Below are 19,732 nucleotides of genomic sequence, written 5' to 3'. Positions count from 1 at the left end.
AAAATAAAATCTAAAAATACCTGATCTGATCAAAGTGGATGTCGGTGTATCGTCCGACGATCACAGATCAAAAATCCATCACGAGGATTATTTAAATTCATCATCATTCTTATCAAAATTTTAGAAATCTTAGGAGAGAGAAATAATCTAGAGAGAAAATTTTAGAGAGAGAAAGTAGAGAGAGAAAGTCCAATTCTAGAGAGAGAAAATACCACTTCAGGCTGAAGAAAGAGAGGGAAGAGAGAGAAACTCTTTTTCTCATATTTTATTATTTATATCATTATTTATTAATTGATTTATTTTATTTTTCTTTCTTCTTTTTTTTCTTCACGGAAGAGAGAGAAGAAAATCCTATTTATTATTATTATATTATTATTATATTATTATTTTCTTCTTTTTCTTTTTTTTCCTTTTTCTTTTCTTTTTCTTTTCTTTTCCTTCTTTTTCTTTTCTTTTTCTTTTCTTTTCCTTCTTCTTCTTTTCTTTTTCTTTTTCTTTTCCTTTCTTCTTCCCGTGGGTTCCTTTGGGCCGAAACAGGGGATCTCACAATCCCCTGTTGGCTGGCCGACCGGTGGTGCAACCGGCATGGGGCAGCTATCGGCAGGAGGAGGGTGACCCAACGACAAGAGGAGGGCCAAATCGGTGGTCGGCGGTGACCACCGGCGTCAAAAAAATGGCAAAAATAAAGATTTTTTCCGTAATAAAATCCGGCGACTCCGATCGCCGGTGAGCGTGCACACAGGCATGGGAAGGAAATGGGAGAAGAGAGGAAGGGGAGGAGGCTTACCTCTGACATCGGTGAGGCTTTTCCGACGAGCAATTGGACGGGCACAGGGACGGGTCTCCGTGAGGATTTTCCAGCGATCTTTGCCATTTTGCCCCGAGATTTCTCGATGAAAGGGAGAAAGGAGGGTTCTCCTCCTTAAATAGAGCTGGAGGGGGCTCTTTCTGACTCCGATTGGGAGCCGACGAGAGGAGGAAGAAGACTCCCTTCGGGAGTTCTTCTCCTCTATTTTTTTTTTTTTTGGGCTTTGGCTGATTCTGGGCTGAAATTTTTACTCGGGTCGGGCCATCACATTCTTCCCCTCTAAAAAAAATTTCGTCCTCAAAATTTTTCTTGGTTGAGTCTTCATAGTTTCTTACTTGAATCTCATCCATAAATATTTCAATATTTTAATTCTTGATATAAATTCATTCTTAAATCATTTCATAAGAAAAAAATCGATACATCAATTATCGATCTGAAATGGAACCATTCATTTTTTTATTTATCAAAATCAACATCTCAAAGATTTTCAATGTTTCAAAATTTCGAAATTATGATCTCATTTTCTGTAAAAATTAATGTTCAATATCTCATGACTCAAATTAAAATCAAATCTATCTCTTGTGAATAGAAGAAAGTCAATGTCTCTATTCTTGCATAAGAACTTCATTCATCATCATCATTCATTTTTTATTTTTTTTTAAATATTATCCACTCTTAATTTCAACCCATCATAAGATAGGAAACATACTTCTATGATCATATGATGACATTCCAATCAATCAAAATTCAAAAATATTTTTTCTTATTCGTACTTTTAAAAATTGAAGATTTATCATTTCAATCTCATTCTCGAACTTTTGATATTTTAATTCTCAATGTAACTTCATCATTTAATCATTTCATAAAGAAAAGATCAATATCATCGGTGTTGTTAGAATCAAAACCACTATTTCTAGTCATCAAAATTTTCTTACTCAAATCCTCAAACTCTTAAATATTCTAATTCTTGAAGCAAATTTTATCATTAAGTCATTCCATAATAAAAATCAATAACTCAAAAATTGATCTAAATCAAAACTATATTTTTTTTATAATCAAAATCAATATCTTTATTCTAAGTAAGTATATCAATTTTCTTTATCTAAACATTAACAACTCTTAATTAATCGATTCATTATCAAATTAAATTATAAATAACTCCAATCCATCTTTTGTAGAACAATCATCAATATCAATAGATAATCTCAATCTTTTTTATTTAGTTAGAAAAATAATAATGATCAAAAGAGTTCAAACTTCAAATTTTATTATATCCTGAAGATAAATATTTGAGTATAATAATCTAAGATCGAAATCATTATTCGATAAACAATCTCAAATTCTTCCTAATAAATAGAGAATTATAAAATTTAATTCTAGGATAGAGAAAATTTATCTCTAAATATTCTAAATCAAAAATCAAAAATCAAGGGTCCACTCATCCTAGAATTAGGATGCTAAATATTTTTGTAGCATAGTAAGTGAAAACACTACTTTTTAAAAAATCACATTAGGATATCTAAAATAATTTAAAATTTTAAAATATTATTCTTTCTAATATCAATAAATTTTTTGTATCAAACCATATCATCTATCATAATTCTTTAACTCAAATGGTCAACATTCCTGACTTACTCAAAGTAATCCAGATTATCATGCTTCCGCTGCGCACTTTGATCTAACAATCAAAATTTCTTAGGTTCACTAAAAAAAAATTGATCAAATTATTTCTTTATCTTATCAATAGAAAAAAAATTTAAAATTTAAAATTTCAATTGAAGTCAAAGATTAACTTCTGATTCTCATTCATACTTCTATTGGTGTACAATAATCTTGATTAACCCTTGAGTCCAATATCATATTTAAACCATCATATAGATTTACTATAATCAATATAAATCAAATCTTAATTTTCATATCAATTTAATTCGATAATTTTCAAACAAAAAATTCTTATAAGTCAAATCAATGAAAAAAATCCTTCGATGCTCCGTCAAATTTGAACATAATCAGAATATATAAGAATTTTAAATTATTATTATTATTATTTTTCTAAAATTTCTATCATCAGGATCTTCAATATCTATCAAATATCCTTTCATAACAATCATACAAGCTTCAAAAAAAATCAAATCTCCATTTAATAGTAGATTCAATTAGGAACCTCGTTAACAAAAGTAAAGGAACTCCATATCAATTCCTAAATCCAAAATTTCTAAATTGTAAATTCATATGGATCCCTTAATCTGAAATAAATATAAATCAGATCTTTTGTCTTAATCTAAATATATTAAATTTTTTTCATTAACAACCTCAACAATAATATCAGAAAATCTCTTGATCAACTTAGATACGAAATCTTTAAATTGAAATTTCATACACATCATGTAGTCTCCAAGAGACATAATAAAATCTATTATCTAGATCTAAGGATGATGATTAAAGATTCCAGTATGATGAATATTCTACAACCTTATAATCGATTTTATCAATAAGAAATAGGTTTCTTTGCAATATCCTCAAATATGCATTCATCCTAATATGCCACTTTATATATAATCCATATACCAAATTCAATTTCGATAAATATTCTAATCAAGCATCATAAAAGATTTTTCTTAATCCATCCTGGAACAATATTTTATCATCAAATCTTTATCTTGTCAATAATAGTCAACTTCTCAACTAAAAGTAATATCATAGTATTATTCTCACATCGAATTTGAACTTACGATTCACTTGAATAACCAATGATCAAATTAATAACCACAATGCACAATAAAATTTTATGTCAACCCTTTTGTAATTACTTTCAATCAAGATCTAACTAATCATATCATGATCTAACTAATCATATCATGATCTATAGATTATCCATCATATTTCAAACTCCATATGTCATAATCTCTTACGATCCTTTTATACATAATCTCAATATTTAATCAAAATTTATAAATATTTCTCCCACTGCAATTATCAAAGATCTACACTATAATGTTCCTGGTGTCTATCCACTTACACCCATTTTATATCTGATTCTATATTTCATAATTCATCCACTTATATTCTGATACCATATTAATTGTCACGACCCCGATCCGAGATTATGAATCGAGGATTATGGCAATCGCCGCATACTCATAGAAAACTCTTTCCATAAGCATGCAAGGCATCTTATCATGCTATCCTAAAACAACAATGGAATAATTAGTCAATAATTTAAATCTAAAATATAACGACCTAAATTTCTTCTTTAATATCTCAATAAATTCAACAATGATTCATAGGCCTTACATCAAATTCAATAAGACTTTCAACCAAAAATAAAAGTATAGAGATTCTGCTTCTGATCACTCTTCCATTCATATCTTGTATCATCTTAATTCTTCAACATCTGTAAAAAAATAATAAAATAGGAGATAATGAGCTAAACAGCCCAGTAAGCAATGATCATTTTTTAACAGATTTCATCAGGTATTTAAGTAAATAATCATTTATAGAAAATAAACATACAGAGTTCATCAATTCGAAATCAATTTCCAATTATGCAATATAATTCATGCCAAATTCATTTATTTTTCAAAAATTCAAGTTTCTTTCGATATTTCAATTTCTTTTGTTCTTCAATTCTTTTCATCAACTATGAGCTATGACCACATTTTCCCTGTGGTAGGGTCATAACACCGCGTATCTTCTTGCGGTGAGCTGCGAATCATCTGGTAGTAAAGTCCTTCGGAACTGCTGGTCTCTCTGACGGTTTGTCGCTGGTCTCTTTGGTGACGTAAACCCTCAGGACAAATCAATTGCCAACGTATATGCCCCAATTGACAGGGTCCTTTACATAGTCAGGTTGTTAATTCATAATGTTTCTTATATCATAATTCTTCATAAATCATATTTCAGATTCTAATTTCGATAATAAAATATATAATCATGTAGTATCGAAATCAATCAATATAATGCATCATGAAATCAATATGTTCAATCATGCTTCATCATAACATTTCAAATAAGATATTTTCATAACAAAATATCATTCATCCATTTCATACATCGTTTCACAAATCATGTCAGAAAAATACATTATAATTTATCGATAAATCTAAAAAAAGTGAAACATTATTTACCTCGAACGCATTCCAATAAATCCATATAATTCTATAAATTTTCTTCCAAAAATTCTGTTCGTAGATCATATTGCGATATCCCATGATCAAACATCCACAATCCTATACAGAATCAATTTCAATAATTAGAAAGAATACGAATACCATATTTCAACGGTTTAGATTGGATCCGATCATCTAATTTCATCTAATCAAAATCTAATTAGGACCTAAACAATCCAAAGTTTGACTATCAGATCAAATCGGATTCGAAGTGATAGGACCAAGATTTCTTCATCGATTTCATAAAATCAAGTGGAGAGAGAAAATCAGAGGAGAGAGAATTCATGAGGTACAATTCGAATTGATCAGGTGACATAATTCAATAGTATGATTGGTCCAATATCTCGATTGGTGAAATCAACATGATCAAATCAAGTCATGGCTAGATCAGGATCATGGATGATCAAATCTAAAAATTCATGGTCTGATCAAGGTGGGTGCCAGTGCGCTGTCTGACAGCCATGGATCAAGGTTCTTCATTAGAATCAGATCAAGGCTATTAAAAAAAATTTCTTCATTCACTAATCTTTTTAGAGAGAGAATCAATCAAGAGAGAGAATATTTTAGAGAGAGAAAATTTTAGAGAGAGAAAACTCATCTTGAATTCTTCAGACAATATGATTCAACAAATTCGATCGATCAGATCAAATCATACTAAAATTATCATGTGGATAATTCAATAAAATCATAAAAAATAAAATCTAAAAATACCTGATCTGATCAAAGTGGATGTCGGTGTACCGTCCGACGATCACAGATCAAAAATCCATCACGAGGATTATTTAAATTCATCATCATTCTTCTCAAAATTCTAGAAATCTTAGGAGAAAGAAATAATCTAGAGGAGGATTCTAGAGAGAGAAAGTAGAGAGAGAAAGTCTAATTCTAGAGAGAGAAAATACTAGTTCAGGCTGAAGAAAGAGAGGAAAGAGAGAGAAACTCTCTTTCTCATATTTTATTATTTATATCATTATTTATTAATTAATTTATTTTATTTTTCTTTCTTCTTTTTTTTTTTCATTTTTCTTTTTTTTTTTTTTTTTTTTCTTCACGGAAGAGAGAGAAGAAAATCCTATTTATTATTATTATATTATTATTATATTATTTTTTTCTTCTTTTTTTTTTTTTTCTTTTTCTTTTTCTTTTCTTTTCCTTCTTTTTCTTTTCTTTTTCTTTTCTTTTCCTTCTTCTTCTTTTCTTTTTCTTTTTCTTTTCCTTCCTTCTTCCCGTGGGTTCCTTTGGGCCGAAACAGGGGATCTCACAATCCCCTGTTGGCTGGCCGACCGATGGTACAACCGACGTGGGGCGGCTGTCGGCAGGAGGAGGGTGACCCAATGATAAGAGGAGGGCCAAACCGGTGGTCGACGGTGACCACCAACGTCGGAAAAATGGTAAAAATAAAAGTTTCTTCCGCAACAAAATTCGGCGACTCCGATTGCCGGCGAGCGTGCACACAGGCATGGGAAGGAAAGGGGAGAAGAGAGGAAGGGGAGGAGGCTTACCTCCGACGCTGGCGAGGCTTTTCCGGCGAGCAATTGGACGGGCACAAGGACGGGTCTCCGTGAGGATTTTCCGACGATCTCTGCCGTTTTGCTCCGGAATTTCTCGATGAGAGGGAGAAAAGAGGGTTCTCCTTCTTAAATAGAGCCGGAGGGGGCTCTTTCCAACTCCGATTGGGAGCCGGCGAGAGGAGGAAGAAGACTCCCTTCGGGAGTTCTTCTCCTCTGTTTTCTTTTTTTTTGTTTGGGCTTTGGCTGATTCTAGGCTGGAATTTTTACTCGGATCGGGCCATCACAGATTCACTTTGATTTTTTTAAATAAAAATTATGTACACTAAGTGAGGTTCATTCTTATAAAGATACCTTACCCATTACATAGTATAAGCATCTTGAAATTATATTTTTTATTTATGATTTTGAAAAAAAATTGAGTTTTGGGAGGGATTGTTGGAGGAAATCCAAAAAAACTCAAAATTTTCCTAAAATTCTCCTTGAAGCATTTTAACCTTGTTTTTTAATCTTATCATTTCAATATTTTAATCTCTTCATTATCATAATTTTAATTTCTGATTGTTGGGCTCCTAATTACATACCTTAATAGATTAGTAAAAGCCCAAATGGCCATGTGTATTTAATCTAATTTTTATTTTCTGACCGTTGGGCTCCTTATTAAAGATTTTGATCATTGGGCTTTTTATTTTAATTGGTTAATAAAAGCTCAAACAATCATAAACGATCATATTAGATGGCTATAGAAGAATTTTCTAGAGACCTGAGTTTTCACACCTATCCAAGCTTCTCCCTCTCTTTCTTCTAACTTTTTCTCTTTAAATTTTTCTTTATGATTATTTTTCTTGATGCTGAAAGAATCTTTATTAATCTCTTTCACAGTCATACTCGCAGACAGAAGATCTCGATCATACCTTGAGATGGTTTTTTCAATTTTTTCTACATGAGAGACAGAAATACATCTTAGAACAGTACTCCATATGCTTCGAATTTGATCATTTTTATTTTTTATTATCCTATAAGTATTTTATAATTTTTCTATAATATAGTTTTGTTACTTTTATTTAGTCTTTTAAATCATATCAATAATACTTTAAGCCTTGTTCTAACGATAACGCCACATCATAGAGTTTAAAAATTAAATTTAAAAAAAATTTATTTTAATTCGATGCCATACAGCAAGGTTATGGCTTTCAAAAATTTAATATTTGATTAAATTTTTCGGTGTTTATGGAACCTATTTAGTACTTTTCATAATGATTGAAGTTGGTCCATATCAAATTTGGTTATCCTCGTGGATCAACCTCAGCTTTCCATAACGTCGCCTGCTAACCTTGTCTCCATCCCCTTTGCCTCCGCCTTGACGTTGCCTTTTGCTCCGACGCTGGCACTCACATCAAATCCCATGGCCCCTTTATTCCACCATTCATCCGGAACTATTGACCATTGGTTCCACTCTATATTTAACAGTATATCATTCCCTCCATGCTACTCTTACTACTCCCTGTTCCCTCGAACCCATCATCTCAAATAGTCTCTTCCTGCCATCTCCTCCCTCTCCAAAACTGTCGCTGTTGCCGCTTTCTGTAAGAAGACGTACATCTTCAAGTTGGACCACCACTCCAAGCTATTATCCATATTCCCCATCCACACTTGCGGGGTTTTTTCTTTAAATATTATTTTTTAATATTTATTTCCCATTCTATTTGTTTTCAACTTATTTTTTTTAAATACAGTTGTTTGAATGATCTGGCGGGGATGTGACGAACCTCATGTTGAATATGTGGTTCCTGCTCGGAACCGTATGTTCAACATGAAATTTTAAATGACATAAATAAAATATTTTAATTTTAATTTTAATTTTAAATTTAAAACTAAAACAGTACGTTGAATATGTGTTTTCAATTTTTAAGATAAAATCGTAATTTCAAAAAATATATATATTTTTTAATTTTGGAATGGTGTTGGTTTTTTTTTTTTTCTATTTTGGAATGCTGCTAGTTTTTTTTATGTCCGATTTCATACTAGACTAGGAGGCTTCATCGAGATCGGAGGATAAGAGGAGGGTTGCCGACCGGTTAGGACAGTGACCAGATAGCAGGAGCGGTGACGTGCAGCATCAGGGCATCCCTCCCTCTCCAAACCCCAATCGAATATGCCCCGCATATGTTCATCAATGGTGTTATGAGATGGGAGGACAGGTCATTTTACCAAAAGAATAAAAAAAAAAAAATGGTTAACTGGATAATAGAATATAATTTGAAAACTATCTCAAGATTTTTTTTGGAGATGAGATGACTAATATATATATAATAGGCAAATTTAAATGGGCTATCTCATTATTTTAGCTTTCATTTTTGACATACGGCATGTAGAGCTTAATGGCCATTGTTAGAGTTGAAAATGAGCTCGAGTTGGGGTGACTTCAAGTTGAGCCATTCGCTAGGTCTGAAAGAGTTTAAAATGAATTTGAATTTAAATATAGAGTCTATTTATTTTTAAAATAAAACTTGGATATATCATTGATCTAGTCCGAGCTCGGCCCGAGCCTCCCGAACAAGATATGAAATGGAGCTCGAATTTAAGGCTGAATTTAAGCTCAGACTATTTGTTTCTATATATAATTATCTGGAGAGAATGGCGAGGAAGCAAAAGACAAATTGAAATGAGTTTTGCTGAGAATGATGTCTCGTGCATCATTTACTTATGTTACAAGAGAAGCATAGTTTTTAGCTAGTCCATTCAATTGTAAAGGAACAATATGAAATATTAAATTTCAATTGGATTCAGGCCAGACCTACTTTTAGCCCAAATGGATAATTCGAGCTAGTCCAATGAAGTTTAGACTGGGCTGAAACCTAAATCAACCAAAAATTTGTTGAGTATAAGAAGCCTGTAGCCCAAAATAATTTCGGGCTAGATTTTGGTCGGGGTATAGCCGATAAAATTATATATAAACTCCCACTGCCCACTGGGAGTGAGCAACGTGTGTGAAATACACAATTTCGTCGCACACGTTTTTCCCGCCTTAAAAGGTTGACTTCACCATGGATGTATTTTTTCTCCTTTAATTCAAATCATTTGATTTACCAACCAAGCAGTGGGTGGGATTGTGCCAGAGCACCTCACCTACCAGAGCCTGGTCCGTTGGCGGCGGACCGGAAGACTTGACCCGGTCTGAACCCGTGTTCAAGCCGCGATCCCTCCCACCAACGAGGAATCATTGCATGCACCAGGTGCAGGTGAACCAGGATAAATCTCAGAGCATGTGCACGGTGGAGAGCGCACAATTGGAAATCGGTGAAATACAAGGGTAGCGTGGCGTGTCATCCACCGTGGAATTTGTGTGGTCCAATTGCACCTGGTGCATGCAATACGGAGGCCCCACGAACCCCGCCACGTCCGGTTTAGCTCTGGCAGCTACCCCCATTCCACGGGCCCACCTGCAATACTCTATCCCAAATCAGCTCCTAACACGTGTAATAATCGGGACCCGCTTCCTCCACCTCTGGAACGATTACTGAGACGAGAGCGGGATGATTGGACCCACACTAGCGGTTTGCGGGGGTTGGTGGGGTGCACCAGCGTGGCCGTGCACGCAGGGCACACGATATTTTTTTCGCCTCGCTGCCGAGCCCGCTAATCCTTCGCTGCTTGCTTTAAGCACTCTCCGACGTCATCACGCACCGGTCGTCTCTCTCTCTTCTCTCTCTCTCTCCACGTCCCACCTTCCCTTGTCGCTATCCTTTCTCCCGTGTCCCCTGGTCTCGCCCCACTCGTCTTCGCTCTGATTCGCCCCCCTCCACTGCGAACCCTAACCCTAGATCGGTTTCTCCCTCCGTTCTGCTTCGAGACGGGTTCTCGGGGCAGGAATGGAGGATTAGGGCTCGGATCGAGATCTACGGAGGCCGGTCATGGCCGGAGAACGCTGATCTTTTCAAGTAGCGTGTTTGGGGTTGGGGTTTATAAATGTCTGTTGCTGAGCTGAAGGAGCGGCATATCGCCGCGACGGCGAACGTCAACGCTCTGCGAGAGCGGTTGAAGCAGAGGAGGCAGGAGCTTCTCGACACCGATGGTTGAATTCTCTCCTTGTTCTTGGGCTTTTTTCCCTCTTTTTTTTTTCTCCATAGAAATTTGGTTTGATTTTTTCCTTTTTGTTTTTCTTTTTAGTTGCTGGATATGCTAAGAGCCATGGGAAAACCGCAATTGGCTTTGGCTCCACGGATCTGGTTTGCTGTAGGACCTTGCAGGGTCATACGGGGAAGGTAGATTGAATCGTTCGTTGATATTTTTTCCGATAAAGGTGGTTTTTTTGTGATTTCATTCCGTCGTTTCTCTTGTTCTTTAGTCAGATCAGTTCAGTATGTTATCTGAAAAATATCTTGTCATGGTTACCTGGAACTGTGGATCAATAGTGAAAGTGTTTAGCTTTTTAGGCTGGAAACCGTGAAGCTCTTGTCGTTTTTCTCTTTTTATGTGTATGCTTGAATTACGGAACTGGGGAAGGTCGATGTGATGTGAAAGAAGAGGAAAAGATATATTCTTAATATACATGTCCGAAACCTTACGAGTCCCCTACATGAAGTTGACCTAAAAACTTTTTCGCATATGAGGCATAGAATCCAAAATTAGCAACCACTGATGATTTACTTCAAGATCGTTGTTAGAGCTCATGTAAATACATTTTCTAAAAGTTTTTTTTTAATGTTTGGATATTCTCCTTTTCATTGTTGTTCCAAGTTACACTGTTTAATTTCCATATGTTATATGTTGTAATTGGAAGCGATGAAATGCTGCATTATTAAATACTTAAATTAGAAATCACAAATTTCGAGGCCCATGATAAAGGCTTGATGGGTGAAACTAAGTTCAGAAAAAAAGATTATATGTGAACAATATCTCAGGTCTGTTGCTTCTTCATAGGAAGATGTATTATGGTTCACGTCAAGTCAACATAACTGCTTGATCAAACCTTATTTTTCTAAATCATAACCTTGAACATTTCTTGGGATGCAATAAGCATTAATAAGAAGCATGAAGTGGGATCAATGGCAGGCCCCCAACAGGAAGAGATTAATTTAGAGATAACATGAAACAATGTGACTATGTTTGTCTGTGTGTATGTGTACACGTGTATGCATGCATGCAGATGTGTTTGGGCGTGTGTATATTCATATTTGTACATAGTATATACCAGTTATTTGTCTAGTTATTCATAGGTTAAGTCTCAACTTCAACCATTTAATTATCAGCTGATGAATATTGTTTTCTAAGAACTTTGTCAGGTCTATTCATTGGATTGGACTCCTGAAAGGAATCGGATAGTTAGCGCTTCTCAAGATGGGAGATTAATTGTATGGAATGCCTTAACAAGCCAGAAAACACATGCCATAAAGCTTCATTGTGCATGGGTCATGACATGTGCCTTTGCCCCCAATGGTCAGTCTGTTGCATGTGGTGGTCTTGATAGCGCATGCTCTATTTTCAATCTCAATTCTCAAGTTGATAGAGATGGGAACATACCAATATCAAGAGTACTTACGGGGCACAAGGGCTATGTATCATCATGTCAGTTTGTTCCAGATCAGGAAACTCGACTAATTACCGGCTCAGGTGATCAGACATGTGTTTTGTGGGATGTTACTACTGGTCAGAGGATTTCTGTCTTTGGAGGTGAATTTCCATCAGGACACACAGCTGATGTATTCAGGTAGTTGCACACATCCCATCATGCATTCATCTACTTGCACTTGAGAGCAAAATTCTGCAGTCAAACTTTCTTTAGATTTTTGTTGTTTTCGAAAATAATGTAATTTCATCTTGGCTGTATGCCTATTCTCTTTACCTGAAAAGATATTTCACATAACTGGCTTTGTACTTGATGTCAACTACTGTGATAAAATCTATAGATCTCTTTTTGGTTAATAATTTTTTTGTGATCTTTGTTTTTTTTTTGGAGAAACATCATCCACTGAAAAGTGTTTTTTTTTTTTTTTTTGGGATCAAACTTGTGCTGGTCTTGGCCTAAAGGGAAAGTATTTACATTGTTTATCCAAAACAGATGATTCTATGTATGTTTCCATCTAATAGTTGTCTATTTTGATCGCATGTATCTATTAAATCTCCTGTCTAATGTCAGGCAATACATTTCAGTGCTAACATCAAGCTCTTTAGTATATACTGCCATTTACCAGAGGTTTTGTGCATTACATGAACATATGCTGCCAAACTCAAAATTCTCCTAAACTCAGTTTATTGAGATTACTAGTGAATACATTGATATGTCCGAATCCAATATCATGTTCAAATTTTTTTATGTAACTACTTGAAAGGTATTGCTATATTGGCATGTGCATTGCACATAGGGGTCCATTATTTTATTTATATGTTGTTTGCATAACTAGGTATACTAAAAACCATGTATCAGGAAATGAAATTATATGATAACACATTGATGTATCATAGTCTATTACCAATTATTCTCTCTCATAAGGAGCTTCTAACATGACTTTGTGGTTCTAAGAGGCTAAAAAAATTGATCATATTTATTAAATAAAAGACTTGATGTTTTATATTATTGTCAAATCAAATATTGTTTTATATGGTAAATAATTTTTGAACCAATAAACATGATGGTCGATAGTTCGTGCCATACATTTCATTTCAACATAGCATTAAATAGAAAAACTTGATGATGTATATTAGATCAAATTAACCTTACCTCATATATATATATATATATATATATATATATATATATATATATATATATATTGAATCAATAAAGCATGATGACCAATTATTTGTCTTGTAACTTTAAACATCAGTCATGCCCTAATGTTCATGGACTGAAATCAGGTAGAAGTTTAGGTAGTCTTAAACTTTATTTGGCAGCATGTAAATTTTGACACAATTTCCATATCATAATAGATTTCCACCATTGCAAAAGATGAAAAATATTTTTTACATTTGTTGTGTGTGCCTTGAATTCCTTGATCTGCCCCGCTCCATGATTCAATTCGACAAAGTTGGAGGAAAATGAAAACTGATTGGAACTTTTTGTGAGGTCTGTGTGCTTTTCCTTTCTTTCTATCTTCTCGAATCTCTTTGTTCTTCTTCAGTTTCATCTGGATCCATTCCAACAACAGTTATGTCACTTTTTTTTTTTTTCTTTTTTTGTTTTTGAGAACAATAGTTGGAATGACACCATCTGAATTTGAAAATGGAATCTCTTCCACTGCATGTGCTGAGAAGGCTGCCAACTCATGGACCCAAGTCCTGTTGGCTATCATCTTGTTTATTGTTATTGAGCTTAGTATGAGTTGTTAATGGAAAAAATCAACAGAATATAAGTCTGCCTTCTGTATTTTAGTGGGGGAGGGAGTAAATATGGGATTTGGACAGACAGGTGAAACATAAATTGATGCTTTTATATTACTGTTTATGAAAGATTGGATAAGATAGAAAGTTTCAGGTATTTATAGCTCTTCTTTCACATTAAGCATGATGAAGGTATGTCATGATGTCTGATCTTGTTAACCCTACTCCTATAATTTAACTTGAGGCGAGAGCCCCGGGGGGGGGGGGGGGTGGTGCAATCCATGGTTAATTCTTAGCATGATGTAGTGGAGTGACTGGTTATTAGTATAAAGAGGTTGACCTATTTTGGAAACAAAAATTGACTGCATATTCTTAGAATATTCCCAAAATTCAGAACTGTTCTTTTTAATGTCATATTGATACACTTATGAATGCATGGGCTATTATGCTTTTGCAGCATGATGCTTCTACAAGCACTAACTTACATATGATCTTTCCATATTCATTTCATTTGATGCTAGAGTTATTAAAAAAGGAACTCGATTTTGATTATGTACTTCAAGATTTTTATGTTACTGAAAAAAATTGGGTTTTCTTCTTCCAGTGTCTCAATCAACTCTTCAAATTCAAATATGTTTGTCTCTGGATCATGTGATGCTACTGCTCGGCTGTGGGATACTCGAATTGCTAGTCGAGCAGTTCGAACATATCATGGTCATGAGGGGGATGTTAATGCTGTCAAGTTCTTTCCTGATGGACAAAGATTTGGGACTGGCTCTGATGATGGCACATGCCGGTTATTTGATATGAGGACAGGACATCAACTTCAAATTTATAGTCAACAGCTTGACAATAATGATAATGAGGTTCCCACTGTAACATCCATTGCCTTCTCAATATCGGGTAGACTCCTCTTTGCTGGATACTCCAATGGCAATTGTTATGTGTGGGATACACTGGTAGCTGAGGTATGCACTTCTTTTTGATTCGGAAAAAACAAATTTATGTGTAACTCTAAATAGTAAAGACTGTCTTCAATGAAAAATTATATTGAAAACCGTACACGAAGTCAATAGTTTGTTTTAGAAAATAGTCTTGACGAAGTTAATTAATCCGCAATTAAATACTATTTTCTTGTTGCTTTCATCAAAAGTAAAATAGGGATAATATATGTTTAAATTGTATCTGTTATTTATATGCATTATTTCAGTATATGAGTGAGACATGCTAAGTGACCCTAATGAAATGGTTCAGATGGGCTAGTTTTCCATGTAATTTCCTCAGGCTCCAATCTCCTTCTTATGGTATTTCTGTGTTGATGCCACATGTAATCTTTAGACGTGATAAAGATCAGTCACATTTATCTTGCTGTGGAAAATATCGATAAGATATGCATGTTGCTTGTAAGAATAGGTTTTCTAGTGCACCTACATTTCTTGCCACTGGACCAAATGTGTCCTTAGTGCTTATGTCAAATAGACATTAGGATTCCATATTTTTAGTTTTCCCGGTAAAATAACAGTGATTAGGATCATCGTATTTGTGAAATTGAAGGCTACATTTTATTTCTGAGATATAGTTGCCATCTCGAAAGCTTAGATCATTATTCTTTTGCATCCAAAGATTATATTGTTTAATTATCTGAGAAGTCTATTGCCAAGAAGATCCAATTGTAAATTTATGGGTTATGGCCATTGAAGATCTAAAGCTTCATCAGCTGAAATTATTGTGGGGACAAGGACTGCAATCTTAGAAGTGAGGTAGAAAGAAAAGGTGCCTAACGCTGAAACTGTAATTGGTACATCTGTCAGACAATTGTCCATGAAAAGCATAGTATTTTGAGGAAAGAGAAGATCATTATGTCTTGGTCATTGATGGAGATTTGTTTAGTCGTTAGAATTAATGAGCTTGCTTCCACGTTGATGAGGCTTAGGAAGGCATAGCAACCTCTGGATGAATTTAATAATCAATGACAACAATTTATTTACCAATATGGCTTGATGGGATGTTTGAGAGGGGGGAATAGTACTCACTATATTTTGTAATAGAAGGCCCTTGGTCTTGAGAGAATTTGGAGTTACATCGTCGCTCTTCTATGTCTGTAATCAGGTGAAGTTGATATATCATGATTTGAGATAAGTCTTTTGATATATCATGATTTGAGATAAGTCTTTTGATGCAGGTGTTCCGATGCAGGGAAGTTGGCAAAGCTGTCATGTTTTTCTCGTTTCCTTCATGTGAAATGCTTCTTCCTTATTATTTTTTAGTAAATCTTATGTTCAAAAGATGTGTTTTATGTATCTCTTCTTATCTGCCTATACCATAAGTCACGTACAACTTCTGTCAATTATGAGTGCTATTTCTAAATTATTCATTGGCTAATTTGAATCACAGATACAATAATGTTATTAAACAAGAATTATAATGTTTGACACCCCCCCGCCCCCCCGCCCCGCCGCGAAATAAAAAGGAAACCCCACCCCAGGACTCCATCATTATAAATGGATATGCTGGTATAAAAGTAATGAACACTATATATGCATTGTAATCCATATAGTAGCAGTCATAGCAGCCTATTGTTGGTACTGGATATTATCTCACATTTGTAATATTGTTATTGCAGTTCTGATTTGTAATAATATTATTTGGTATTAAGTTTTCATAAATTACTATAGTATAAGCTTAGTATTTAACTTTGAAAGTTCTTGTATGTTTAGTTTCATTGTGGTCTTTCATAGCCATTGTAACGTTCCATAGCAGTTTTAGGCTGTGGCTTTGATTTGTTAATGAATCAAACTTTAAACAAGAGATTCCATGTTTTGCATTTCATGCTATACAGCATGGTATATATGGAGATGTGGTCCGTATAGCCTAAAGAAGTGAAATGCAAAGAAACTTGCACAAGTAGCTCAGTTGGAACTTCAGTAGCATTGCTACTAGTTTCATGTGAAAGAAAAATTTTATTCCCAAATATATTTTGATGTTAGTCCAGCACTGGAAAATAACTTTGCTTAACAAATTAATTTCCTTTAGCATTGAATTGTCAACACATTAGGTTGTTGTCTATGCCAAGGTTAAACTTTGGTTTTAATTTTGGTTTTGGCAAGATTAAGTTTTGATTACAGTTGTTTAGGCTTTGGCTTGGATGGTTCATATTGAAAATTTTAAAGAAATCCAAACAACAATTGGTATCAGGGAAAATCAAAAACACTAAAGAAATCAAGAAAAAAGTCTGGACATCAACTTAAACTACATTTTATCGTTTAGGAGCATTGGATATATTTTTTTCAGTAATGCCCATTGTTTTTTGATAGAAAAGAAAGATATAATCATACTTAAACTTGTAATATGTGTTACTGCTTCATCACAATCTATTCATTTGAAATATTTGTAAAATGTAACTTTAAGATATTTTTAGAACTTGCAACATGGAAGTTTATTTTTTTAAAAAAATGCTTCCTAACAGTTAAAGAAATGAAGAAATGGGGGAAAAAATCAGCATAAATAACCCATATAAACAGTGACTTTGACCCTAAAAATTAGTTTAGGCAAACTCCGAAACTGACCCTGGTTTGAATTGGTTTTAGGGGAACCTGGGTATTTTAATTTTGGAGTTTTAATCAGAAGTTCAACCCTGGAGTCCAATCTCTAAAGTTAGTGAAACCATGTGTTATTCATTCCTCACCCTTCTTCTCAGTGTGTGGTTTGTGTTAATCTTTTTGCTAATTTTACGAAAATGGGTTTTTGACTTATGTATGTCTTTTTCTCAGGTAGTCCTGAATTTGGGAGCTCTACAAAACTCTCATGAGGGCCGCATAAGCTGCCTAGGTTTGTCAGCTGATGGGAGTGCCTTGTGCACGGGAAGCTGGGACAAAAATCTAAAGGTAACTTCTTCTTTGTCCAGTCATTGATCAATAATTAGATTTTACAGTTAGAACCATTAGAAGATATTTTAGAAGTATGTAGAACCTGTTACATGGAATCGGTTTACATCACAGAATCATATCAAGAAGCCTTTAGAGTAGCTGTTATGGTCAGGGTGCAGCATGACTGGAAATGCAGCTTGTATTACTTCCACAATGAGTTGTATGATATCCTTGGTGAATTTCTCGAAAATAAAATTTGTTTCGCCTTTTCATTTGGAAGTTTGTTTCGCCTTTTCATTTGGAAGTTTGTTTCTGGCTGTTTAAAAGCATCTTACCTTCTTTCAAACTAGAACTACAAAATGTGGCTCAGGAGCCTGGAGTCTTTCTGGTCACTCCAGCTGGATGCCAGTTTTCCTGTTTACAACTGAGGAGTGGATTCTTTTCCTTTTCATCTCTCTCTTTATCAACCCTTGGGTGAATATTCACCATCAATTTCAGCCTCTTAGTTACAAAGTGCGTTCAACCAGTCTAGCTAGGTTAAATGGGCATGTCTCAGTTTCCAAATCTCCTAGTTGATTATTATCTTGTTCTACCCATTTATCCTATCCCCTTTGTTGCTTTCTTGATCTCAAAAATTCTTCTCTTAAGGCATATTAATGGATGATGGGCCTGATAGCAGTGCCAGTATACCATTCCTTTTCTTCTCCATGTCATTGCTTATTTCTATCTACATCTTCCTTATTCTCTGACAAGATCAACATCTTGAGAACTTGATTATCACACTCAATATTCCAGCTGATTGATTCAAACCTCTGTTGGACAGCTTGTAACAGTTTCAAGCCATTCAAAATAAATTCCAAACATTTAATATTACACCTTTCTCTTGTGAGATTGAGTCTTTACCAGTTCTGCAAAGATGTTGGTTGAAATTCTACAGAACTCAGCCTTTATTATCTTGGCAGATTTGGGCCTTTGGAGGACACAGGAGGGTGATCTGAATATTTTTGCATTGGTGTTTGTAATGGATTGTCTCAGTTTGGTGCCCAACTTGGACAATGTTTTGCAAATAATGTCTGGCTTGTGTATAACATGTTCTGTTGTATCTCACCCTCTTAAGCTGAAAGTCCTGATTCCATGAAGCTCAAGCATCCTGAAATATCAATTTTTGGATGGGACACGTGCCATGAGGTGAAGAAAAGGTCGCAGAAAAACATATCAGGACTACGCCTTCGGACATCTAGAATTTTTGGTGTCATTTGTATTATCAGATCCCTGTAACTCCTTTTCTTCATACTGTGCACAAAATGTGACGTCTTTTGTTGGTATTCTTAGACTCTTAGTCTAGAGGATGTTATTTATCCAGCCTGTACTCTCTGATTGGTATGTACACCTCCTTGAGTTGTAATGTTGACTTAATGTTTCGTTTGTTATTTGAACTAGGAGATAATTTGAACTTTGGTGGGCAAATGATAAGTTAACACGTTCCAGGTAATTAAATGTTATAAATTTTTTTCATATGGCTTATCAATCAGATCTGGATGGAAGCTGTTGTCCTGAAATTGATGTTGGAAAAGATGGCTTTCCGCGAATTATGCTTATTTTGGTGAAGATGATGCTGAAGCATCAAACTCTGAAGGAGGGTGGTTGGGGCAACTTCAGACTCCATTTGCAAAAAATGTTGGAGGTGGCCATTTGAGATCTGCATGAAATGCAAGTAAACACCTGGGGGACATCAAATTTTTTGTCCTTTGGCAAATAATGGGTGACTTGGTTCTTGTTACTTGGCCTGAAGATCGATTGGTTGGTTGATTGATTGATTGAGATGCCTCAAATGATATTGCTTTAATTTCTTTTACTTCTGTGGTCGACATTGTTGGGAATGTCCAAAAGGCGTGCAGCCAATTTAATTATGTACCTTAAAAATTTCATTCAGGGGCATCTAGATAAATGATCCAAACCATTATTCTTCATCTAGAAGGCCAGCTATGCCTATAAAAAAGCTTTAAAGGTTTAGATGATTAGGAGATCTATTCCCTATATATCAAGTATTCTCCTTCCTGT

General features: G+C 34.6%; 1 protein-coding gene across 1 annotated transcript; it reads left to right on the top strand.

The window, feature by feature from the left end:
- Positions 1–10,165: 10,165 nt before the first annotated feature.
- Positions 10,166–19,186, top strand: LOC105060111 (guanine nucleotide-binding protein subunit beta). Its single transcript, XM_010943724.4, has 6 exons — positions 10,166–10,560; positions 10,656–10,750; positions 11,771–12,195; positions 14,410–14,773; positions 17,576–17,689; positions 18,634–19,186. Exons 1-6 carry the CDS (start codon positions 10,455–10,457, stop codon positions 18,667–18,669), a joined length of 1,140 nt encoding a protein of 379 aa, XP_010942026.1. The 5' UTR covers positions 10,166–10,454; the 3' UTR covers positions 18,670–19,186.
- The last annotated feature ends 546 nt before the right edge of the window (positions 19,187–19,732 follow it).

This window comes from Elaeis guineensis, chromosome 6 (genome assembly GCF_000442705.2).
Source record: "Elaeis guineensis isolate ETL-2024a chromosome 6, EG11, whole genome shotgun sequence".
In the NCBI taxonomy this organism is placed as follows: domain Eukaryota; kingdom Viridiplantae; phylum Streptophyta; class Magnoliopsida; order Arecales; family Arecaceae; genus Elaeis; species Elaeis guineensis.
This window is presented reverse-complemented; position numbering and strand designations above follow the sequence as displayed.